Consider the following 27,142-nt stretch of genomic DNA (forward strand, 5'->3'; position numbering starts at 1 on the left):
AAATTATAGGATATAGCTTTTTCGGCTTCACTTGTATTGAATCGATTAAATAAATAATATTTTTATTTTTTTAATAAAAAGTATCCTATGTTTATTCTATCTATCTCCAAGAATGTGTGTACAAAATTTCATGATGGTCAACATCCCTACTTTCACATTTATAATATTAGTAAGGATGAGGCATCGTCTAGCGCAAGGTATAGAACAGTCATTACATACAGACTATACCAGCGTTCCATTGTTCTACATTGACATTCTAGAAGACTAATACGATACACCATAATTCCTAGTAATGTAACTGCCATATCTCACCCCTCTACAGGAATACAATAAATAGGCTTGATGTCAGACATATGTGAGATAGAAAAACCCATGCAAATATGTAATAAAAAATAATTTATTAACAGCCAATAATGCACACATATATAAAATTAGTTTACAGCACTAATTTTATATGACAACACACTCGATATATGCTGAGGATATACTGTAACAGTTTAATAGCATTGCGCTGATATTAATTTGTTTATGTTGACGACTTAAAACTGCGAATTAAAACGTTATGAATTAGAAGAAAAAAATTCTTGAAGATTACCTTGTCAATTGCGGCACTCGACTGGACTCCAAAGGAAAACTATGAGAATCAGTGGCATGCCAATGAAAAACGTTCATCTTAGTTGCTGCCATCCCGTCTATAGTTCTCATGATGTCCTTCATTGGTATGAAATGACGAGACGTATCCAGAACAAAACCTCTATGTCTATAAACTGGTCGATCCCTGATCTTAGCTCCAGAAATTAGACGTAGCCCACATATTTCTGAGTCGGAATAATCAGGCTTGTCTGCTGATATGAGTTGTGTGAAGGATTCCAAGGCATGGCGAGCTCCATATACAGTTTCAGCATTAAGTTTAACAACCACGGTTCCATCTGTAGGTTTTATTAAAAAGATTACGTAAATTTTTAATTATACATGTAACTTTGTCAGCTTTTTTAATAAAAGATAATATAAGTCAGTTGTGATGATACAATTTTAATTCCATTTCAAATTTCACTTTCAAGGTCAGCTGTTTATTTCTATATACTTTCGGATTTGTAATATTACTATTATTATTTATTTAGAATTCAACGTCACGATAGACTTATTTTTTTTAATGGATTGTTGGACTCGCCTGCGCTATAGGTATACGCTGGCGGGACATCAGTCGAGGGTGATATCGTATACTAAACCACTAAGTTACAACGCTACATATATTCAATAATCGAAATAACAACTACACAACTTCCTACCAACCTTTGGTTTGTACGTCGAGGAAATATTCCTCATCTGTATCCCAGGTGAGATCAATCACCTTACTCTTGACAGTGAGATATACCACCACAGGTGTAGTCACAACCTCCGTCACGTTACCACCACACTCAGCTAGAATATTGCCACTCGTTACTTTTGTCATCTGCGCTAAGATCTCTCTGGTTTCCACTGGCACGTCGACGAGGTCATATCTGTAATAAAGTAAAACATTATTAGATATTATTAAAATTTTATTCATCAGAAATAATATTATAAGAAACCTTTTATCGGATCAAATTTTTTATTCCAGAGTATTATAATAATAATAATAAGAGAGAATATTTGGAAAAAAAAGAATAATAATAATCTCAGGACAATTCACACAGCGCCATCTAGACCCAAGTTAAGCTAGCTAAAGCTTGTGTTATGGGTACTAGATAACTGATACATATACATAGATTTTTTTTTTGTAAATACATACATATTATACATAGAAAACACCCAGACCGATACAAATAATCATACTCACGAATACAAAATGTTTGTGCCGTGCGAGGAATTGAACCCGCGACCATCGGTCGTAAAGCAGTGTGCTAGACCGCTAGACCACCGAGGTCGTCTTTATTATAATCTAGTATATATAATATTTACATATGCAGAAACCGGGTTGAGCACTAATATATAATAAGCTTAAACTGGACGGCTTTTCTTCTACGACAATATTTCTTGCAAGTTTTATCACATGTCAGATGTGCTTGAACTTTACAAGAAATACTTCCAAAATTGAATTTCCAAAGGTAGCCGAACTGAACTAAAACAACTGAAAACTGAACTAAACTTGACTAATTATAATGCCCTAAAATAATTTGTGAATATAAAAGTACACCGCAGCGACTCAATGAAAAGTAGAGTACCTATATAAAAAAATGAGCGACTAATAAACCATATTTTTATAAAAATAGATTTAACATATAATATGTTATAATAATTATATATGCTATAATGGTTGTAATTATTTTAGCCATACCCACCGGAAACATGAAAAGGTCAAAACATTGAACTGGTATAACAATAAAAACTATGTGTAAAGATATGTACACACATATTTCAGACGACAGCAAGTTCAAGTGTTCATCGTAGCATAAAAAGTTCCGTTTTTTTTTAATTGTGGGTTATTCCGTCGCCTAATTACTCCTGTGTATTAGTAACTTAGGTATATCCGGGTGCTATTTTTATTTGTATTAAGAAACTAATAAATTATATAAATTCGGATGCTGCGATGATGATGATGATGACATAAATTCGGACTATTTTTCATCACTATGGAAGACGAAAATATTATCATAATCTATCTACATCACAATATATATTGTGATATAGGTAGATGATAAAAATCATTCTTTTTGATATCTTTTTTATATACAGATCATAAAAGGAAGCATATTTTCTTGATTTGATTTCGAAATAACTAATTTCCTTCCTTTAAAACAATTTAATATGTAAAAGTACATGTAACAGAGTGGCTGGGGAAAGACTCAAAAATCTCGACGTACCTACAATAATTTGTGAATCTGAGTACCCTGCAGCGACTTGTCAAGTTATGAAAGTGGATACATTAATAATTGTATATAACAATAAGTACCCAGGTATTAACCCCGTGGAGACATGGCGTGAAGGTAGACAGAACTAAGTATAGGACAACCAATTGGTTTATGTCCATTATTCTGCTCATGTCTATGAATAGTATTCGTTTATTTCCTTTAGTTGGGCTTTCAAATTGTTTGCATTTAGGGGTTATCCATAAACGTCTCACGAATTGAATGATGATTTTGACCAATTCCACAGAGACTACTAGGGATGGACAAGGTCATCACATCACATTAATATTATGATGATTTCCGACGTATGCGACATAATTTATACATTACCTAAATAAAATTAAATAAAATCTCACGAACTTTTAGGTTTTCGTGTGTCATACCCATACAACATAACAAATGAATCAGCGCAAGTAGGCGGCACACCGAGGATACCAAAGATGGCGATCACAATCATCTGTCAAATAAACGAGCAAGATCGTAGGTCACAGCACCGTTATCTACACGGTTCGTTCAACTTATAAGCGGTGCTTAGCTTTACTTAAAATCTAAATAAATATTGACTTAAACAAATGACATAAGTGGTTGTGGTCGGCGAACTCCATTATTATATTCCAAGTGGTGATGACACTAACATATTGTTGGAGTGGTAAGAGATTAAAATAAATTATATATATTTTCATAATATGTAAAATAAAACATGTGGTTAGAATATTTATGGATCGATCCTTATTTTAATTTGTCACATAGGTAGGTATCGACAGTACTTTAGTCAACATCAGTATGAGTATGTAATATTATATTATCTGTGGTATGAGTTAATGTACTCCGTAGTTTATCACTATTTGGTTGAATGATAAGGGGAAAGTAAGGTAAGGTGTGACGTAAAAAACGTTTTCAAAACATGACTAATTATATTTTTATTTTATTATAAACTAATGACGTATTCCGGTTTCGCATGAGTAGTAAAGCATAGTAGCTGCATCAAAAAGGGCTCCTTCGTTGTGTCGCGACGATACGAAACGGCTGCGAGGCGGCTGTAATTTCTTTATTCGCGCAGTTTTTAGTTTACGATAACTCCCAAAATGTTAATCAGTTGTATGAAATTCTTAAGATAAGTAACGATTTTAACTAAAATGTTACATTATTACATTTAACTAGGTACTGTTATGATTATAATCGAATTAAATTTTCGATTATTGTAATTAAAAAATATATATTTTGATAAGTTGTTTCATCTAAATAGCAGTGAATAATATATTATATCATTACATAATTATAAATGATGATAAAAGGGAATAAAAACATGTAATCTATAGGTGTCTTTAATATGATATCATGTATATTCAATCAATTGACCAAAGAGAGAAATATTTAATAATTTCCACTTATATTCTTACTTATAACTTATTTTCCTAAAATTTTAGGTACATTTTAGTAGAGTAATTAATATCATTTAAGGATTGGAAATATAAATATCTACCTATATACAAAAGTGGGAAGGTATAAAGTATGTGTTGTAATGTTTTGCCTCTAAAATTAGCTTACGTTGGACGTGTCCCAGCAAATAGACGAAAAGATTTATTCTGGGTAGCCCTTTATGCAGTGTTCAAAGAAAAGTGTGGTTGTTCATAAAAAATCATTGATATACTTACTCGTATTCAATATTTTTTTGTACTATAGAATCTTTTTCCATTTACTAGAATAATTTGTAGAGTTAGTATACTATAAACAAAAGAATAGAGCATATTTAGTCAGATTAATAAAATAAGTAGGGAGCGTTTGTAACAGGAACTAATGGCCATTGCTAGTAAATTATTAAGTCGACATCCATGCGCTCCCACCTGGAAACTTACTACTAAAGACTACTTAACTGTAGCTGATGTACCTACTGGCCATATATGTATACTTCATATTTACATTATATTTTCTATAAAGAATTTTATTATATATTTTTGTATACGGAACGATTTAGTGTATAATAAAGAATTGTGACAGACAACATTAGTATATATACTTATATATGTACATGTGTACGTTAATATATTGTCTTTAATGGCTTTTCTTTATTGTATATTTGTAACATACAATAAAGAAATTACGCCGTAGATCTTGAAAATCAGTAAAAATATTTTGTCATATATAAATATATATATAATAATAATATATACCTAATCTGAATAAATTTGATAGGGCGTAAATATATTATAACAGTACAAGCCTGTATAAATAGATATCATTATATGTAGATAACATGGTGAAGATGATAAGTTCCATTCTCACATGTTCATGTATTTTTACGTTTATATACAGTTCGTAATATGTGCGTTTAAGTTTGAACTGATGAGAATGTTTCAACTATTTGCTTTAACACTTCAAAACTAATATACTTTTGTCACTATAGATGTTAAATAGGTATTTCTCAAATAACATCCATAATTAAATACCCCAAATGTAACAACAATTAATTCCACACAGTTTTTTGCTCTTCTTCAAAGTCAGCATTTTAGACACACACTCTAGATCGACTTTTCTACTATTTTTTTTCGATAATTGTCTTAAACTTATAATTTTCTTAAATTTTGTAATCGATGGTACATATTTGTATCCCTTATTTATGTGTACTGTGCCATAGACATAAAACAGTGTCGTCGCCATGACGTAGAGTCAGCAAACGATGCGATCCGGCCGAGAATAGACAGACGGGCGCGAGACACCTGTGTCGCTATATCGTTACGTATCAACCAGCCCATCAAATACAAAACAAGTGCTTTAACTATTTCCTTTGGATTTATTAGTTTCTCTATTACTTGTTTGTGTATCGTTATTACTTCTAAATACAGCTACTCTACGGTTCCATGTAGATATGCAAGGATGATCTAATCATTCCTTTATTTCATTTCATATAATTATAATTTAAAGAATTTGTGAAGAAATATTGTAAGTATACAAGCTTTAGAAAGGTCGGAAAAACACACCCCAATTAGGTGACATAATATTTGTAAACTTTAAAAAATTTATGGCCTATGTTATTAGTATTACTGAAAAGTTTCTTCAAAATCTGATAGTTTTGCGTGAAAAAGTAACAAATATCCATCCATTCATCTTTCAATACTCACAAACTCTCGCATTAATAATATTAGGAAGGTATTTTGCAATATTAATATTTTATACATATATAGCACATTTGGAGAATCAGAGGCATTATCAGTTGTCAACTTCATAGCGAATGTAATATAATGATGTGCTCACATTTTTCTGGCTACATTTTCATAAAAATTTGTCATGATCATCAATTTTGATCAAAAATTAAATACATTCTATTTAATTTTGGGCATATTCAAACTCACGACCTAAGTCGGGATAGTAGATTAGGAGGCCACGACGATGTTGATAATGGTTATCTATTTGTGATTATAAACTTGTATTTAGAGATAGAACCGTCTAACTATTAAAATTGATGGTTACAAGATAGTGATAACAATTTATTACTTAATTTTATTCGAACTATCTTATAAAAGATAAATCTAAAAATGTATGAAAATGGTTGGATGTAAGTAACATCCAAGCATTTTCATAAAGTGGTTTCATAAATTCTTAAGTGTAACCATGAGTAAATATTAATTATTATTATATTGTATATTTAACTAAACCAAACATATATATTTAGTTTAGTTACATATACAATTACATCGAATTGATAAAGGTATGCCATTTATAAAACCACCACATAAACACAAAAACTCTCAGACACCCATTCCAAGTATCAGCGACTTTTGTCACATTGTTTGAAAATTATTAGAATAGAATAGAATAGAAAATCATTTATTCAAATAAACTTACATTGAAGCACTTTTGAATAGACATTATATTTTTTTAATCTACCGCTCATTCGGAAAGCTGTCTCATCACAAGAAGAACGAACAAGAAACTTGCGTGTTGCTCTTTTAAATAATTTTATTATTACTTTACATTTTTAAGTTTAAGTGTGTGAATACCAACCACCACTTAGCACTAATTCAATTAAATACTCAAATAGAAAATTTTTCCTATATTGTAGTATTTATAGCAGTGAATTTATTGATTACTAAGGGTAAAAGCATCTTAGACATCAAAAATAGCAAAACGACTCTGGCACGTCACATGGAAGGCACCCAAATTAACCCAAACAATTTTTCTTCAATATACCGTAACGAAGAGTTATTAAATGAACTTACCTGAGATATTGAGGATGTATCTTCACAGTTTGAGAATTCAGGGTAGCAGAAACTGGTTTGGGCCATAGGCCTCCAAATCGTCCGCAAACTGTTCTACATAACTTAACACTATCGTACAGCTGCGATGTAGAGTTGGTCTCTCCACTGCTCATAGGTTGCGGGTGGCCCGTCCGCTGGCAACCCTCATTAGGTACGCACTTGTACATCCATGATGGCCTGTGAACCCACCGATGGCAATGTATTAATAATAAGTCGCAATCTCCACATATTGTAAAAATGTGACTGACCGCTGTTGGTACATAATTTTTATACAAACAAGCATACGGCCCATCTGGTGATGGTAAATGGTAAATGATATACACTGAAAATGTATGAAAATCAATTAATAAGTATCGTACTGATTTAAATTTGACGCGATCATTATATCGCCCGATATTTCGCCAGTGTTTCGTCGGTAAGTTTATCATTGAGCTAGTTGCCTTTGAAATATCGGGAACTCAATAAAAAAAATAAAACGAAATATTACGGTATCTTACCATTCCGTAATTTTTCCTAATTCTATGTATATATAGTATTATCTGCTTATTCCATATTATTTGTATATGATCTCGATAGTCCCTCCCTTTCTTGCCATATATGTATGAAAAAGAACTATTATTGGGGAGATCAACGTAATAGCATCTATAGCAAATATTGTTAGACCTTAGCTTGTTTGACTAGTTAGTAGCTGATTAACTAAGAAACGATATAATTGTTTTGTGTGTTGGGTTTTTACTAAAATACTGTGGTAAGTTTCAATAAAAATATTGATTTCTTTTATTCTAATCGGTTAAGAAACAAAAAGTTATATACCCACGGCTACTAAATCGCGGACTCTGCTAGTACGAGTACTATATGGAAATCATTATTATTCAGTAATGATAAACTAGGGCACGATTGATACATATGAAGTTTGTACGCGTGACCATGATATATTGATTGACACTGATAAAAAACAGCTTATGTCCGTCAGCATATGAAATATCTAGGTGTACATTAAAAAATTAATGACGGAGTAATAATTCATGTGTGACCTCCTGTTAATTCCCAGGATGGCATAGAAACCACGTAGAGTAAACAACATAAGGAGTAAGGGGATTGTTAGAATGTGGACTAATAACCCCATTGCTAACAATGTACCACGCGGTTTCCCCCGGAAACTGTGGTGAATTGGCATTTGTCACGATGGACTAACTGACCTGTCTACATGCTCTTTTTATTACCCTCCACTGGTGCCTCGCCAGTGTAAACTGTTATCATAGACGGGTGCATAATGATCGTCGTTTCTTTTTAATTGATGATAATGGAATGCCTTTATCGTCCATTAAAAAAAACGACACACATGACGCACCTGTAAGAGAAAGACAACTCAAAGGAAAACTGTATGCCAATCTGATAATATTAAGCTAATGTCATCAGCGTATGGAGAGAAAAATTATAAAAAAATATGGTCTGCGTGGGTGTATCGATATCTCTATGTCACCTATTTGCCCAGCAGCCTAAGCTGTGTGTAGTTTGAAAGATGATGTTGCTGAGTAAAGACAGAATGACACCACAGGCGTCGCAAGATGATAGGATGTCTGACAATTCATCCACATACGCGACATTGCCATTTACCATCAGATGGCCTATAAGGTTCATTACAAGTCCTTAAAAAAGGCGATCTATGTGCGTAGATAAAATCAGTCAAGTAAATTTGGAATTATCTATCACAAATATACTTTACAAAAAAATATCCTTTCTCTTTATTATATTAATATACTATACTAACTGACGCGCGAAACTTCATTTGCGTCACATTTTGCCCGTTTTTGCGTCATTTTTCATCAGCTCCACTCCTATTAGTCGTAGCGTGATGTTATATACGCCTATGACACACAAATAACGTGGTTTTGTATTAGTAAAAGAATTTCCATAAGTGGTTTAGTAGATGCAATAAAAACGCCCTACAAACTTTATCTCTTTCTAGTATTAATATAGAGTATATGTATATATGATAGCTGTTCGTACTTACTTATAAACTGCCGATGCAGGATCTTCCTTACTTGAATCGCTTACTTTCTCCACCTTACATTGCACCAGATGAACCGCCAATATAGTCAGTATCGTCAAAATATTCGCCATTATGTTCTAAAAGTAAGAATAAAAAACGTGTAACGTAAAAATGTTATCTGTAGTATATATAACAATACATGCTATACTTGGATATTAATAAATGTCTACGATAGACATTAATTGTTATTCAACAATAACAATGTCTATAACTTTAAATAAATATTGTTTTAACTCATCGTCATAATGACCTACGTAGGATAATGGTCTCGAAAAGAACATTTTAACCTACAAGTATAAATCTGGCCGAGAGACTTGGTACGACGTCTTCGAAATTTATTATTTTTACATCAATGTACTTATACTCTCTTCTAGTATAGTCTATTCTTGATGACATCTCATGTCAGGATTATTCCAGATTGCATTCCTATTTCATTACCAGACGGGTAAATTTATATCTAAACTAGTATATTATTAATTATAAATACCAATATATATTGTAGAAATACCAGTTGATGTAATATTCAGAGTGACTAAATAAATAGCGTTTACGTTATATAGGTCTAGTAAAAGGTATTTTGTATTAATTGCTCTTAAATATGTATATGTTAATAAAGTTTAGGGAGTTTTCTCTTAAATTAGGAGAATTTTCGGGCGATAGGGGAAAGGCGAAACGTATGTCTGAGAGATTTTTGCTGGTAAGATAATTAATGTTATAGGAGTTTTTAATTAGATAACATCATAGTCACAGAATCTTTCTAAATTACAAAATTGTGGAACACTTTGTAGGGTAGAAGCAAGACAGTTTTATAATTTACATTCACAAGTAATCGAGCAATCTGAAGAAATGGTAAGCAAATACTATAGACATGTAATATATCTGTGCTATAGATATTTTCCTTCTTATTTATAATATACAAGGCTATTTATATACTTATATACTAATTAGGTATCACAACACGTGGAGTCTTTAAGCGCCCACAGAGCCTCCAATTATTCCTTGTGGAAGGCAACCAAACATTTAAATCAGCCACAGGCCCCAAAACCACCAATCAAAACTCCAGATAATAATTGGGCTCGGTCCTCCAAAGAAAAGGCTGAAACTTTCGCTAAACACTTGGAAAAAGTTTTCACTCCAAATGATATTGACGCTTCCTCTGAGGTGGATTCCATCAATGAGGTGTTGAGGCAGGACTTGCATATAACCCAGCCACTGAAACTCACAACTGCTAGAGAAATTCAAAGGATAATTTTATATCTCAAAGACAAGTCTGCTCCTGGATACGATCTGGTAACACCTAAAGTGCTTAAAGAACTCCCCAAAAAAGCAATAGTGTTCCTCACAATGCTCATCAACGCCATCATAAGAGTCTCCTACTTTCCCACCCATTGGAAGGTGTCTCAGATTGTGATGATCCGGAAACAAGGCAAACCAGCACACTTGGCAACTTCTTATCGGCCAATTAGCATGTTGCCAATCTTATCGAAGGTATGCGAAAAAGTTTTGCTTGCGCGACTGTTACCTATAGTCAAAGAACTGAAAAGCAGTCCGTCAGCAGCATTCGACCATTGAACAAATACACAGAGTCTACGACAAAATAAGATTCTCCTTGGAACAAAAGGAATATTGTTCTGCTGTATTCCTTAACATTCAGCAGGCTTTTGACAAAGTGTGGCACGATGGACTTCTTTGTAAAATAAAAACTTATGTCCCCCACTCCTTCTTCGAGATCTTAAAATCTTACTTACAGGATATAGGATCTTCCAGGTATAAGAGGAAGGTGCTTGCTCGGAGCTCTATGAAATAATAGCTGGTGTACCTCAGGGATCTGTGCTGGGACCATACCTCTACACATTATTCACAGCTGATCTGTCGATGACTGACAATATCACAACAGCTACATACGCTGATACAGCTATTCTAGCAAGCCACCCTAAGCCCGAGATAGCTACTGCGATATTGCAAACCCAACTAAAGAAATAGAGAATTAAGGCTAGCTCCACTAAATCCTTTCAAATCACCTTCACTCTCCGAAAGGGTAATTGTCCACCAGTTGCCTTAGCTAATCAAACTTTGCAACATGTTGATTCTGTCAGATACTTGGGTCTTCATTTGGATCGGAGGCTCATCTGGAAAACCCACATAAAAGCAAAACGAGATGAAACCAACCTCAGATTCAGGAATTGGTATTGGCTCTTGGGTAGAAACTCTAACCTCTCTGTAGAGAATAAATTACTTGTCTATAAAGTAGCCATCAAACCAATTTGGACCTATGGCATATAACTGTGGGGAAGTGCTAGTAGCTCCAACATTGAAATTCTCCAACGGTCCCAGAACGTCATCTTGAAGACCATTCTTAAGGCACCATGGTTTATAACCAACTCGGAGATCCATAATTTCTCGAATTTACTTACAGTACGAGAGGAGGTTGCTATAACAAGCTTAAAATACAAGGCTCGGCTGTCTGCTGGCTCGAGTGTCCATCCTAATGAGCTAGCCCAGAGGTTACACATTAACAACCCCCCAAAATGCCTGAAAAGGAAACATATACTGGAGTTGGATAAAGTGTACTCCGGGTCTTGAAATCTAATCAAAGCGCCGCAGGCATCTATTAAATAAAAAGTCGTGCACTCACTGGACTGTAGACTTACATAGTAATTTACCAACCAATCCGATTATAGTACAATTACTGATCGCGTATATACAAGGTACAGAAAAAAAAATACTAATTAGGTACTAATTAGACACGAGTCAAAACCGTTTTGGTATAGATAAGATACTGGCAAATACAGGGCCAGTCGTAAAGAGCTACCCAAAAGCTAGGTAAACGCATGAGGTATCACGCATGATAACGTGATGTCCATAGTGCTGTTGTTCATGTATATATGCGACAATTAATGCTTACCATCAGCTGAGAATGTTTACCATTGCAGTCACATAAAAACATTGCCTAATAGCAGTATGGCATTTGTTAAAACGTCCAACCGGCATAGTAAACTCCCACACATATATGCTATCAATTTCCTGTCACCGCACATTTGCACTTCACTATTATTATACTGCTTTAGTAAATACAATAAACATAGACCTACATTATACAAAGGTACTGAACATTACCTATAGCGTGATCGTCTAACGGAACCGAGCTAGTTACTATTGGTCGGAACTTGGTGCGTGCCAAGCAGACACTTCCGTGCTTACTACCGTGTTTGTCAGCGGTTTCAAGCCGATGACTTTCAATATCAACAGTTTAATAAACATTTCATATATTTCATGTTTTTAGTTCCAATAAAAGAATTATTATTATTATTATACTTATTAGTAAATAATTTCTTACAATATTATGATGCAGGTTGTGTGGTGCAAGAACAAAAATGCACAAATCATTTGTTTATCTATTCTTTAACAAACATTGTACAATCATCTTTTTTTAATTGTCATCTTTAGCAATGGTATCGTCATCGGATGCAACTAATTACAATTTATGGTCACCAAATAAGATAATGAGTGGGCAAATCGACTACCTACTTCATTTACACGTCACGTCTCCGCTAAACAGAGTATGTCTCTTCATTGTTGTTCTATTGTATTTTAAATAAAGGATTTTTTTATTGAACATAAAAAAATCCAAATTCAATTCATCTCTTACTAATTTTCTTTTTCGGCTATTCTGGGTTGTGACATTATTTGAGAGAAAATGCTACCTGTGTTTTTCTCAAAACAAATATTATCTACTAATAAATAAATAAATACTATCTGAATAAAATATTTTTCTTTCTTTCTTTCTACTAAAAGAAACTGAACTTGCTAAATTGTATTTCACAATGTGGCCCGTCATAAAAGTTTAAAAATAACTATTATTAATATATACACAGTCTTAACATGAATAGTTTTGTGGTAAATAAGGTATTTACCTCCCTCAATGTTTCCACTAGGTTGCACTAGCCGTGATCGTGTGTTGACTGGAGTAAAACAACGTCAGTGTTAGTGCCAGCAGCTTATTCAACTACCGTCATTAGATTTTCTAAACAAAAATCGCGACACAAAGCACGCACTGTATCCGTACATTTTTTAACCGACGCTACCGTAAACAACATACATGCATGTAAACAACATTTGTTTACATGTATGTTATAGTAGATACCTAGCAAGTATTACGACACATCCTCAACGGCGATCGGATCGGACCACCAAGCATGACGCAAGAAGGTGCGCTACCGAGAAAACCACCTGCGTCGAATCAGCATTTTAGTCCCCACAGCAATAATACCCATTTCCCTGATTTTTAATTTTATATAATTGCACTTACGGATCACATCGATCCGAAGACACCTATATAATTGTAATAATTAATTTTTAGAATTAAATTTAGTTTACTTATAAAAATTGGTTTTTTTTGGGTCTTCCGCCAGCGACTTCAATAACTGGCGCAGTCGGTAGGATACTCGAGACGTATCGAGAATAGAAATAGGGTATATCTCACATCGATTACCGTGTCGTCTATGATCGCTATCGTCGTCGCGAGCGATTCGCGTCCACGAGTATCCAGAAAGAAGAACCTGAAGTTTCCTGGCTGGAAGAGAAATCAAGACATCGATCCTAGAACTACCAATATGCAGCGCATGTGAGTACACTATACATTTTTCCTGTAAAGTTGCTCTCAAGGTGTAAAGTGAATAGTTATATAGTTTAGTTGCAACCATTTTCCACCCTAGGAAAATCACCCCTAGAGGGCCTGCGTGCGATAGACTATCCCGTAGGCTCAATTTAGATAGAAATAGAGATTTAACTTTAGAATCAGTGTCCGAGGAGAGATATGGGTAACGTAGATAATATTCTGAAGGCCATGCGCCTAGTACCAGAATTTGATGGTAATCCTCACGTCTTACCTAGATTTATCCGTCTTTGTGACCAATTTGTTAATGAGTATTGTATTAAGGAAAATCCTGGCAACGAGTTTGTTAATTTATGTATTGTAAATGCTATTTTAAATAAAATAACTGGACCAGCCGCGCGCATAGTAAATTCTAACGGATTATCTGAGAATTGGGATAGCATTAAAAAAGATTTAATTAATAATTTTTCGGATCAAAGAGACGAGACCGCTCTTTATAATGATCTTATGTTAGCTACACAAGGAAATAGGTCTCCACAGGAATTTTATGACCATTGCGTTAACATGTTCAGCACTATAATGACTTATGTGACTTTGCACGAAACTATTAGCACTACTGTCGAGGCGAAACGTATTTTATATAGGAAACTAACTAAAGATGCATTTGTTCGAGGCTTAAAAGAGCCATTAGGTTCTAGAATACGTTGCATGCGTCCTGATAATGTCGAGAAAGCTCTCGAGTTTGTACAAGAGGAATTGAACGTCATTTATTTGCAAGGCCGTAATGAAAATAATGATAAAAAGGCACATATGCATAATCCACTACCTAAACCGTCTTCTTTGGCCTTACCATCTAGTACTATGCCTATTTATAAGCCGATCAATTCCTTAGTACGACCACCTCTTTTGCATCAGTGGCAATCACCGCCCATGCAACAACCATGGAAAGCTCTACCTCCAGGTATACCTTCACGCACACAACAAATATTTAGGTCAACACCCCCAAATTATAACCCTCAATTTAATAAATTTCAATTACCTTCAAGGCAAGCTCCGCAAACTCAAGGGCCTAAACCCATGAGTGGTGTAAGCCATTATGTCGCTAGGGAAAGACCTATACAGGGTCAATTAACTGGACATGATTGGCATAGACATGGAAATCCGCCTCCATCGAACTATTTTAAGACTAGGGATATGAATATGAATGAATGTTCTGACTATAATTATAATGATTATTATTACTATACCGATTTTTCTCCATACTACGATTATGATAACTATTATTTCGAACATAATTATGATTTAGAAAATAAGACGGATTACTTTAATTATAACGACCAAGATTTTAATAACTTGAATGAGGATCATACTTACCCTGCGGATCCTCAACCTTCAACAAGTTCTATTGAGGAGCAGGATTTTCCCAAGCGGGGGAAATCAGAAAAATCAAAATAGAAATTAATATGCACACTCAAAGGCAATTACCATTTATACAAATTTCAAATCCACCTATGAAATTTCTTATAGACACTGGAGCGAATCAATCATTCATATCTCCAGAAGCTGTAGACCGATTTTTCTATAATGTTCACTTAAACTATGAACCGTTTGAAGTAACGAATGCCCATACTACGTCTAGACATAATTATTCTATTACTATTCCTTACTTTAAAGAGTTTAGGGAGCCAGATGGAATGAAATTATTCATTTATAAATTTCACAAAACTTTTGATGGTTTAATTGGATATGATTTACTGGAACAACTAGAATCAAATATTGATCTTAAAAATAAATTACTTAAAACCCGTAATAGTAGTATCCCCATTAATTTATATAATTCTTGTAACGTTAATTTATACGAGGATGTTATTCCTGCTTATTCAAAGAAATTGCTAAGACTTCCAATTAATTTACAAGACGGTGAAGCTTTTATTAAGCAACAATTTTTTTCTAATTGTATCGTTAGTGACTGTGTAACTATGGTAAAAAATAGTCGCGGATTTGTTGAAATTGCAAACCCAACAAATCATGATATAATATTTTCCATGGATCGTGCTATTCAAGCTGAAACATATAACATGGAATCATTCCGTACTAAGCAGTTACCCTCGCGAGTACAAGAAGTCCTCTCACGACTACGCACAGATCATTTAAATCCGGAGGAACGCGCTAACTTAGAAACATTATGTACTAAATATGCGGATGTGTTTTATATTGACGGAGAATCATTAACTTTTACGAATAAAGTTAAACATAAAATTAGGACTACGGACGAAATACCAGTGCACGGAAAGAATTACCGGTACCCATACGTACATAGGGATGAAGTTAGAGATCAGATAGGCAAGATGTTAGATCAGGGTATTATCCAACCATCAGAATCTGCATGGAGCTCACCTATTTGGGTCGTACCCAAAAAGGCTGACGCTTCGGGTAAAACTAAATGGCGATTAGTAGTAGACTTCAGAAAATTAAACGAAAAAACATATGACGATAAGTACCCTATTCCTAATATTACAGATGTTCTAGATAAACTCGGAAACTGTCAATACTTCTCTACTTTAGATCTTGCTAGTGGGTTTTATCAGGTCGAGATGGAACCCAGTGATATTGCTAAAACAGCATTCAACGTTGAGAACGGACATTATGAATTTTTACGCATGCCCATGGGTTTAAAAAATTCCCCATCTACTTTCCAACGGGTAATGGACAATGTTCTTAAGGACCTTCAAAACGTTGTATGCTTAGTATATTTAGACGATATCATTGTATTCAGTACCTCTCTCCAGGAACACATGATCAATCTTGACAAGGTATTTCAAAAACTACGAGAATCGAATTTTAAAATCCAGATGGATAAATCCGAATTTCTCAAGCTTGAAACCGCTTATTTAGGGCATATAATCACCAAGGATGGAATTAAACCAAACCCCGACAAAATTACAGCTATTCAGAACTATCCTCTTCCAAAAACACCGAAAGAAATCAAACAATTTCTTGGTTTGGTTGGATATTACAGAAAGTTTATTCCCGATTTCGCTACTATTACTAAACCATTAACGACATGTCTGAAAAAAGGTAGGAAGGTAACAGTTAATTCAGAATATGTTAGTTGTTTCGAGAAGTGTAAAACTCTCTTAACTAACGATCCGATTTTACAGTACCCGGATTTTGCAAGAGACTTCATTTTAACGACTGATGCATCTAATATAGCTTTAGGCGCGATATTGTCCCAGGGTACATTAGGTTCAGACAAACCCATTTGCTTTGCATCGCGTACCCTTAATGACAGTGAAGCCCTATATGACAGTGAAGAACTATAGTACGATTGAAAAGGAGCTTCTTGCTATTGTCTGGGCGACTAAATATTTTAGGCCGTATCTATTTGGTCGTAAATTCAAAATTGTCACGGACCATAAACCCCTCCAATGGGTAATGAGTTTGAAGGAACCGAACTCGAGAATAATTCGTTGGAAGCTAAAATTATCCGAGTTCGATTTTTCAGTAGTTTACAAAAAGGGACGAAATAATACTAACGCCGACGCCCTTTCTCGTATTGAAATTCACAACGAGGAAGCTAATTCACTGGTTGTCAACCCATCTGAACGCCCTCTTTCAAATTCATCTACTCTATCTGCTCATACTAGTAGAGAAAACCCAATATTAGAGATTCCAATAGTTGACCAACCACTGAATAAATTTCATAGACAGCTCGTCATTACCGTAGTTAGTGACATCAGAAAGCGTGCTACCACATCGAAGCCTTTTGAAACACACACAAGGATATCTGCTCAAGTATCCGAGACAAATTTAGAAAGCGATATCGTAGAAATTATGAAAGAATATGTTAATCCTAAAATTAAAACCGCACTATTTATTAACCCACGGTTAGCAATGTATGATATAGTACCAATTATTCAAAATAAGTTTAAAAGCTCTGCGATGCAACTTGTATTGACTACGTCTGAAGTTGAGAATGTAAAAGAATACTTAAGACAACAGGATATAATTAAAAATTATCATGAAGGGAAAACTAATCACCGCGGCATTAATGAGTGCTACTTAGCTCTATCAAGACGTTACTACTGGCCTAAAATGAAGGACCAAGTAACAAAAATAATTAATGATTGTGCCATTTGTGGTCAAGCCAAATACGATCGTAATCCTATACGACCACAATTCCGTATAGTTCCACCTGCTACAAAGCCCTTTGAAGTAGTACATATAGACCTATTCACCATACATCATGAAAAATATTTAACTATCGTAGATGTGTTTTCTAAATATGCACAGGCATACCACATACGGGATAGCACAGCTATTAGTATATTACAAGCCCTTTTAAAATTCTGCACACACCATGGTCTACCGTTATCGATAGTATCTGATAACGGCACAGAATTTACAAATATGTTATTTAATGAATTTACTGTTTTGCATAAAATAAATCATCATAAGATTTTACCGCATTCCCCAAATGATAATGGAATAGTAGAGAGATTCCATAGTACTTTATTAGAACATTTACGTATCCTCAAATTAAAACATAACGACGAGGACGTAGTTAATCTAGTTCCGTATGCTATTTTAGCCTATAATAGTTCTATACATTCTTTTACAAAATGCAGACCTTATGATATTATAACAGGCCATTTAGATCCCCGAGATCCTCTCGACATGGATATAAGTAGGCACCTATTTCAACAGTATATACAAAATCATAGAGAAAGAATGCAGTTAGTTTACGACACAATAGGAGAGGCATCGCTGGAAAGCCGCACCCGTATAATGGAAAATCGTAATAAAAATAGAGAGCCAGAATTTGAATATCAACCTCAACAAACTGTATATATTAGTAACCCATTAGCTAGCCGTCAGAAAATAGCCCCTAGATATAGTCAGGATACAGTTCTTGCCGATCTTCCTATACATATATATACCTCAAAGAAAAAGGGACCCGTCGCAAAACGCAGATTAAAGAGAACCCCTAAAAGTGCCCAATTGTTACAGGGTGCTTCTGATCCTGGTTGCTCCTTTGATAACTCCTCAAGAGATCAATCAGGAGATAACACTTGAGAGTCTCGATGATGGTCCTGGACTGCTACCATTCCGACTTGGAACAACAAGGCTTATAACCCATTACCATACGTTTCTACAGCACGTACAATTAGATAATATTAGTAATACGTTAGAATTAGTACAGAACCAGCTATTAGATTATAAAATTATGTTAACTAATGATACATACATAGTATACGAACTTCAAATAGAATATTTATCTAATAAATTATGTAAGGTTAAAGATCAGTTAGATACATTACAGCCAAAGCGTGTACGGAGAGGTCTCGTCGATGGTATAGGCTCTATAATAAAAAGTATCACGGGAAACCTAGATCAATCTGACGCTATTAAGTATGACAATGCTATCAAAATTCTCCAAAGTAATGACATAAAAGTAAATCATGAGCTTGAAAGTCATATCAGCCTCAGTAAGGAGTGGATGGCTCAACATACGGATATAGTTAATAAATTAGTTGAAAATCAGGTAAAAATTAACGAGACTTTGCAGCTGTTATACGATAACGATGCTCACTCAGATAACGACCTAATAAAATACGCTAAATTCGCTCAATACTTAGCAATTATAACTGAAAATATAGACGACGTATTAAATGAACTATTTAGAATCGAAAATATATTAGCTTTCATTCGCGCTTCTTCTATGCATCATTCTATGATTAAAATCGATACTTTAAACAAAATGGTCCAGAAGTTAGTTAAGATTTATGGTAAGGATAGAATATTAAACTTAGAACTTAGGGTATACTACGATATAATTAAGCCAGGTTTCTATTATTCAGATAATCAGATAGTTATTAGTTTTAAAATACCCATATTTTCCTCAGATAGTTACGATTTATACAAGTTGGCTGTAGCTCCCAATAAATATAAGCAGGTCCTCATTCCTCCTTATCCATTGATTGCAACTAACAGGAAAGGTTATGTGTATATAGAGGCAGAATGCCCGAAGTATGAAAATTGGTATGTCTGCGGAGATAAGATGGATCATCAACTTCGACAGCATCCTGACTGCATACAGAATCTTATATTCAAGCAATCTATCGACCCAGTCTGCGAAGTAGCAACAGTTAACCTATCTAAAGTGGCTATGGAAGAGCTAGATGAGAGACACTATATAATATCATTCCCCAATGCTACTACAATTCATACACTATGTGGAAAAGAAACTTACAGTATTCTGAATGGAAGTTATCTCGCAACAATCCCAGTAAACTGCTTTCTTTATACCCCGGAATTCACCATAACTAACATTAATAATAGAGTGGAAGGACAACCTATGAAGATACTGCAATTCTCCCAGAATATGCAACTCCATGACCATAAAATACCTCATGTAAATCTTAAATCAATAGACCTTACAAGACTTCATGAAATTCAGCACAAGGTGATCTTGCAGTATCCTACACACGAGCAAACCTCAAAATCGTTCCTATTTCATACTACGATTCCACTTTACATCATTATATTGGGCTGTCTTATAATAATTACAGTATGGAAATATAAGACTAATCAAGGTACACCTGAAGAACTGCCCCCTGAAACTGAAACCCCTACCAGTATCGAGATGTTCGCAATATTCTCTCAGCTGAAGCTTCAAAAATAATTGCTAATCTGAACGGGGAGGTGTTATAGTAGATACCTAGCAAGTATTACGACACATCCTCAACGGCGATCGGATCGGACCACCAAGCATGACGCAAGAAGGTGCGCTACCGAGAAAACCACCTGCGTCGAATCAGCATTTTAGTCCCCACAGCAATAATACCCATTTCCCTGATTTTTAATTTTATATAATTGCACTTACGGATCACACATCGATCCGAAGACACCTATATAATTGTAATAATTAATTTTTAGAATTAAATTTAGTTTACTTATAAAAATTGGTTTTTTTTGGGTCTTCCGCCAGCGACTTCAATAACTTGTATTTATCACTGAATTCTATGCATTTTACGAGTATATTTGAAAGTTATAATCTGTTTGGAATCGTGACGCCGCTAGTGCAACCTAATCGAATCGTTGAGAGAGGTACCTATATACCTATTTATCATGAGATTATTGGTACCATTGGTATCACCAATATATTATTAATATTGCCTATTACAGTTTAAAAATATGTATTGCAAATCTGGAGATATGCATAATTGTAGGTTATATGGAATAAAGAAGGAACAGAGATACGGCACACATACGATAGACAGATACAATTCAGGATGACGTCCGACTAAATCTACCTACAGTCCTTCACTACAGCTTCAGAAGGCTGAAGAGCGCTAGTATTTCTGGTGGTAACGACCCTGAAGCTTGGGGAATAGACTGAAAATAATGTTTCACGCTTTATGAATCGATTCTACCTTGATATGTACGACGTACGTGTAACACATATCATATTAAAAATATTTATTTGTATTTGCAAGTCACGTGCATTAAGTTACTGGTTGTTACATAATATCTAAGTACAGAAAATGTAAGCGCACACATTAGTATAGTGGTGTATATTTTTAAAATTCACTCATTTGGAATATCCAGAGATTTATATATTTGTATAAATCTTATTATTGCTATATATATTATTCTCAGGATTTGTAAAGAAAACTTTTTTAAAAATAATATTTGTATCTCCATATTTTTAAAATATAAAGATTTACAAAAACCTTTTACTTTCATAGTGTTAGTAAAGTACAGTTAAGGGTTAACATCTTGCTATCACGATCAGGCGGGCCAAATGACCTCTACAAAAAATTATAAAGCGTGAATCTATATTAATGCCATTTGGGTTAATATTCCATTACAATATTTTTATTTTTACATCAGTAGCTATTGTAAAAGTATGATTAATCGTACATACTTCCTACTGTAATCTGGTAATGACGACTTGTTAATCCAACAAAGTAACTGATATATTTATCAGTCAATGACACAATATAGACATTGTTTCATTAACTATGACAATTCCTAAGTATCCTTAGGAATTACCTACTCATTTCAAATCTTGTGTTGTAAAAAGTGTATCCATTTTCTAGTAGGCATAGGCTTTAAAACATATATTTAATAATTAAGATCCCGATCGTTCTCTTATTGCTTAGAATATAATAGAAAATCCTTTATTGTAATAAACTTAATTTATGTACTTTTGAATAATCATACTTATTTTTTTAATCCATCGCTCATTCGGAAAGCTGTCTCATCACAAGAGCTTATAATTACACATCCGATTTATATCTTGAATTGTTATATCAACTTTCGCGATTTCGTGGAATTTACAAGCTATTGTAATTCTAAACATCTCTGACACTGAAATCTTTTATTATTATATTCTTAGAACAATAGTATATTGTTCTCAGATTACATTGCTCCAGTATGTATACCTACCATACTTTTAATCCAACTAGCATAGGTAATCAAGATGGACATAGTTTCAGATCATTAAAGAAGCGATACGATAGTATCACACTAGTAGTCATTACCACTTTACGATACTTTAGTTGGAAACGTACAGATATTAAGTAGATTGACAGGACACTAAAATATTTTTTTATAAAAGCCGCAATCTGATTACCCTCACTGAACCGTTTCGTTTAGAAATTATTATTATTGAATAAGAAAATAAAAAAATATATTATCTAACAGTCAATTTACATACATACATACATACATACCATTATGACTGTAATTGTAAGAGGCAGTCAAATGCATTGTTAATTGTCGATATTGTGATGAGGACAACACTTGACATGCCCACATTTCGCTCAGTATATTTTGAATTCTAGGTGGCAGAGGCGAGGCAAGTACTATCTCTCGAGTTTTTTTTTTGTTTAATATCGGTGCTCCCTTCACCGGAAAATCAGCCAGAAATATAAATTAACACACAAGTTTTGTTTTTGTTGTTGTCCAGATTTAACTCACTATCACAAGGGTAGATATCACTAGTAAAAGGCTCGCGAGGCTCTCAATAAATCATATCTTATATCTACCTATCTTCATTTATTTTAAGTTACTTAGTATATATGTAGTAATGAAATCACCTTACACCGCGACGGTTTCCAGGAGTTTCCCAGCAATCGTATGGAGGTTGACTTATTAGCAATAGGGCCATTATTACTAATAAAGTAAAGTGTAGGTTAACGATATGCGATAGTTATATTTTACATTCAGTGGCCTGCCTTATCATATTGACCATTATATAACATAATATATATATGCCTACATAATATATGTAGTTGCTATTATAAGTCAATTATCTCGACTGTATCAGACGGATGAACAACTCATGGTCACGCTGCATTACTACGTAAAAATCATAATACCTACATTGCATGCAGAAGTTTAAGTACCTATAGATATTATTAGATATGTTCATATATTAAGTGAACCCGCGACTTCATAGGTTTCTAATAAAACAAACACTAAACTCACTTAGTAAGTGAGTGCATTAGTTACAGTCTCAGCCAAATCAGTTACGCCGTTCCTGAGACTTCACAAACAGACAAAAATTCTAATAATGTTTTGGATTCTTTTTCATATATTAGGTTTACTTATATATCGTTCAGTTATTTTTTATTATATCTTTAGAATAACTATTTTCTTTACTGTTAAGCCAGATCTGGTAATCAGAGATATCGTTAACTATCAATGTTGTAGTAAACATAACGATTGACATGCTAACATTTCGCTGATGTTGTTTAAATTAAAAGCGATTGCGTTGCGTTGTTTTGATCACTTCACAGAACAGAATTCTCTGTTATAGTATGATAATATGTACTATGTGGATAGGATATACTCGTATGTAAGGGAACCACACTTACGACATACGAGTCATTACATACGAGTATATATGTATATCCAATTTGTTCACTATATTCCATCCATTTATTTTAATATTTTTTTTGTGCCCATTAACTTTCTTTGGTTATTTGATTATCGTATTAATTTTTAAAAAGAAAAAATCATCAAGCTTATCAAAATCTAGACGGCAAGAGACAACTACGCATTGATCATAAATGACCACAGAGGCACAGATATATATGTAAGTAATGATAATAACCCAGGACATTTCACACAGAGCGTCTATTATGACAACTGATAAAAATACTTAAATATATATTTTTTCTAATACAGATATCTAGTAAGTATATATTTTAATTATTAAAGACATATTTCCATATCATATACGTGTTATCATATGTAGGTATCAATACTACATTATACAGTAGGTACTAGACTTATAGTTAGTAGGTAATTACAACATTGTAGCACCAAGTCCGCAGACCTTGCATTGCGAGAAACCAAACAATAAATTATGTACGGACATAAATTAAGAATAGCTCGATTCATATATTATCATGTTCAAGAATCGACCCAGTGACCTTGTAGACGTGCTTAGCCAGCCGCCGTCACCCGGCTTAAATTTTTAATTAAGCTGATTAAAAATAATCACTGGGAATGCAGAAAACACAACACGAGCACATAATTAGGTGCAATGAACACAATCTTTTTATTATTAATGATATAATAATAACACATAAATATTTACGCATAAGGATTAGCTATAATTCATAAAGATTGGGAAGATTTTATTTTTAATAATGTTATATGATCGATTAATATTATCGATCGATTTTACTATTCAAAATAATTTTATAGTAAAACAATAAATATATAATATAAACAATATAAATATCTAATTAATATCACGTAAATTTAGTTAGATACTAAATAACCTAACTAAATTTACGTGATATTAATTAAGTAAGTAGATAATAATAAATAATTAGCTAACATGACAAGAAATACACTAATATTAAGCTAACTTATTAAATAATAATACTTTTCAAGCTAACACGACACCCATATACATAGGTATATTTGTATAAGTTTTATTCATCACAATAATTGGACCCCAAAGTACTTAAGCTCGTGCAACCGTTTTATAAAAAATCTCTATATAAATAGGTTCTACCAACCTTCTTAGTTATTTTGTTCTACAAAATGCGATAAGATTATTATTATTAAAAGACCAACAAGCCTGTGTCATGGATGCAAGCTTCAATTCTTGCAGGAATAATCGTCAAAATCTATATGGAATTAATATAAAGTACACATATATAAATTCCAGACAATTTTTTAAAACGGTTTAATCAGTTAAAAGGTTTGCAGAACCGATTTGTTTTTCATCCATACGTCCATAACATTATAATTATTTTAATAAGAAAAAACAATATTTATAAAATTACTGTTTTATATTAATCTACTCGTAACTTATAACTTACTTAGTTATGAGTTACGAGTAGACACAACCAAATTAAGTATTTACATTTAGTTAAAAAAAATATTTACAGTGACCATGTTATCACATTTTAGATTATTTATGTGGGTGTTATTTATCTCTTTGGATACAATGCGACCCATTTAATAACAATGTTGGCTCTCTATTGGAATATTCAAAACGGATTCACAATAATAAATATAAAATATCACCTTAAAAATACCAATAATAATATATTAAAATAAATATTTATAAAATATTAATTATGTATATTAAAATAATAATTGTGATAGGTTGCCATTCAATTTAATAGATTTTAGGGAATTCATTGCTCAAAATCTTACCTCGTTAATCGTATATTATGAATGCCTTTCTATAGTAGATATGTTATTTAGGATCACTTTTCTAGCACACAACTGTCACTTTCTGTCTCGACTGACGGCTTTGAAAGTTTGGGATATTTAACACACACCCATAAAATATGTTCTCTATAAAAATGTTTGAGTGTTCAGAATTAAAAAATCAAGAGTTATGCATACTGGATTATTGGAACGCACATTTTTTATTTCTTTTTTTAACTCAATACCTGGCCAAGGAACTAAACCGGCCCGTATCGCAGATTTGCTTTTTTGTTTTTCGAATTTATATTAACAGTACGATATTTACTTTACACGATGTGTTCGCTGTACGAAAGCTAATGACGATTTGATTGAGCTGTCTATTTGATTACTTTTAAGTAATATTATTATTATTTAGAGTTCGCCACCGATTTCGGTTCATTATCCAGATTTTGATAAATACGCGCGAGCGAACGTAGGGCGCGAACCGCTCTGATTGGACGACTGAGGCGCTACTTTGTTCAGTTCGGCCATATGTTTTGGCGGGAGATCCGCTAACCGCTTGCAGAGTTAAAACATAGTTTCGCAGTATAGTTAGCAGCTGCCTTTCTATTGCCTTGAACTTTATTGTTGTATGCAAAATTTAAACTGTTTCCTTCTATCCGTACATTTTATATTAGTAACAGTATTCCCAGAATAAAAATATTTCCATAGAAAAGATAAATAATACCAAATATACATTCTGTAATTTATCTAATTTATTATTTGAATTACGCTTTCCTTCCTACTCAGCGCAACATTAATATTTCATTCAGTATCAATAAAATTATTGTTATTAGTCATCAGTTCGTGAGTATTTTTAGATACATAATATTATTATTATTCATTACAGTACACACAATATAGAATATCAAAAGCATTAAAAATAAAAGAGCATACATTACGAATACCTACGTAGATATTTGTTCTATTGTACCTAAATGTGTGAGTTAGGAAACTTTACTTTTATATACATATAATTTAATGCTGCATAATAACATGATAGTAAACATTTACATATATTCATATACTATAAATTAATGTCCATCTATTCTGAAGAGGTTCAGTGCAAAAAGCTTTTACGATAACTTTTGCGTTTGATATAAGACTGAAGTTAACTTACCAAACTCGAAGTTACAAATATAATAAAAATAGGCCTGCAAAAGTAGGTACTATTTTTGCCTCACATAGTTGTTGCGAAGATTTTACATTATAATAATTACTATTATAGCAATACTCTGTGCAGGCTTCAAGTAAATCGTCGTCTCAGATTTGTAAATGAATCAATCATCAGAACTCATAGTTCAAATGAGTGTATGAGTCCAAATCACTTTAACCAGTGGTGATGCCTACTATAGAACGGATTTTACTGTGCTTTATCACATACATTATGTCGTAGTGTATATCTATTTGTGTCGTATAAGGGTGTAGTAGGTATATAAGGTAAATTAAGTGTACTCTTTTGTAACTTTAGAGAAGCGATCCAAGATTCTGTAGGTATTTAGGGTATATCTTTCTTGATAGATCTTGTAATCATCTAGGAGTGTTCAATTGGTTCTTATTTTTAAGAAAAGTGAAATGTTATAACTATTTTAAAGTTTTCAAC

The 27,142-nt window shown here is 33.4% G+C and overlaps 1 protein-coding gene across 2 annotated transcripts in view; it reads right to left on the reverse strand.

Moving 5' to 3' along the window:
- The window catches only part of LOC131848036 (chitooligosaccharidolytic beta-N-acetylglucosaminidase), a 49,966-nt gene that overhangs the window by 5,714 nt on the left and 17,110 nt on the right, over window positions 1-27,142 (reverse strand). Inside the window, exons 1-5 of one of the 2 annotated variants that reach the window (XM_059197788.1) lie at window positions 25,504-25,986; window positions 9,159-9,274; window positions 7,106-7,321; window positions 1,294-1,502; window positions 596-929 (exon numbers count right to left, since the gene is read on the reverse strand). In XM_059197788.1, the coding sequence (XP_059053771.1) occupies window positions 596-929; window positions 1,294-1,502; window positions 7,106-7,321; window positions 9,159-9,268 (869 nt within the window). In that variant the 5' untranslated portion in view covers window positions 9,269-9,274; window positions 25,504-25,986. Of the gene's footprint in view, window positions 1-595; window positions 930-1,293; window positions 1,503-7,105; window positions 7,322-9,158; window positions 9,275-25,503; window positions 25,987-27,142 lie in introns of those variants that run through there. The other variant, XM_059197789.1, reaches the window with a different exon arrangement.

Source organism: Achroia grisella, unplaced genomic scaffold, assembly GCF_030625045.1.
Source record: "Achroia grisella isolate CSIRO2021 unplaced genomic scaffold, CSIRO_AGI_Agris_v1 utg546, whole genome shotgun sequence".
Taxonomy (NCBI): domain Eukaryota; kingdom Metazoa; phylum Arthropoda; class Insecta; order Lepidoptera; family Pyralidae; genus Achroia; species Achroia grisella.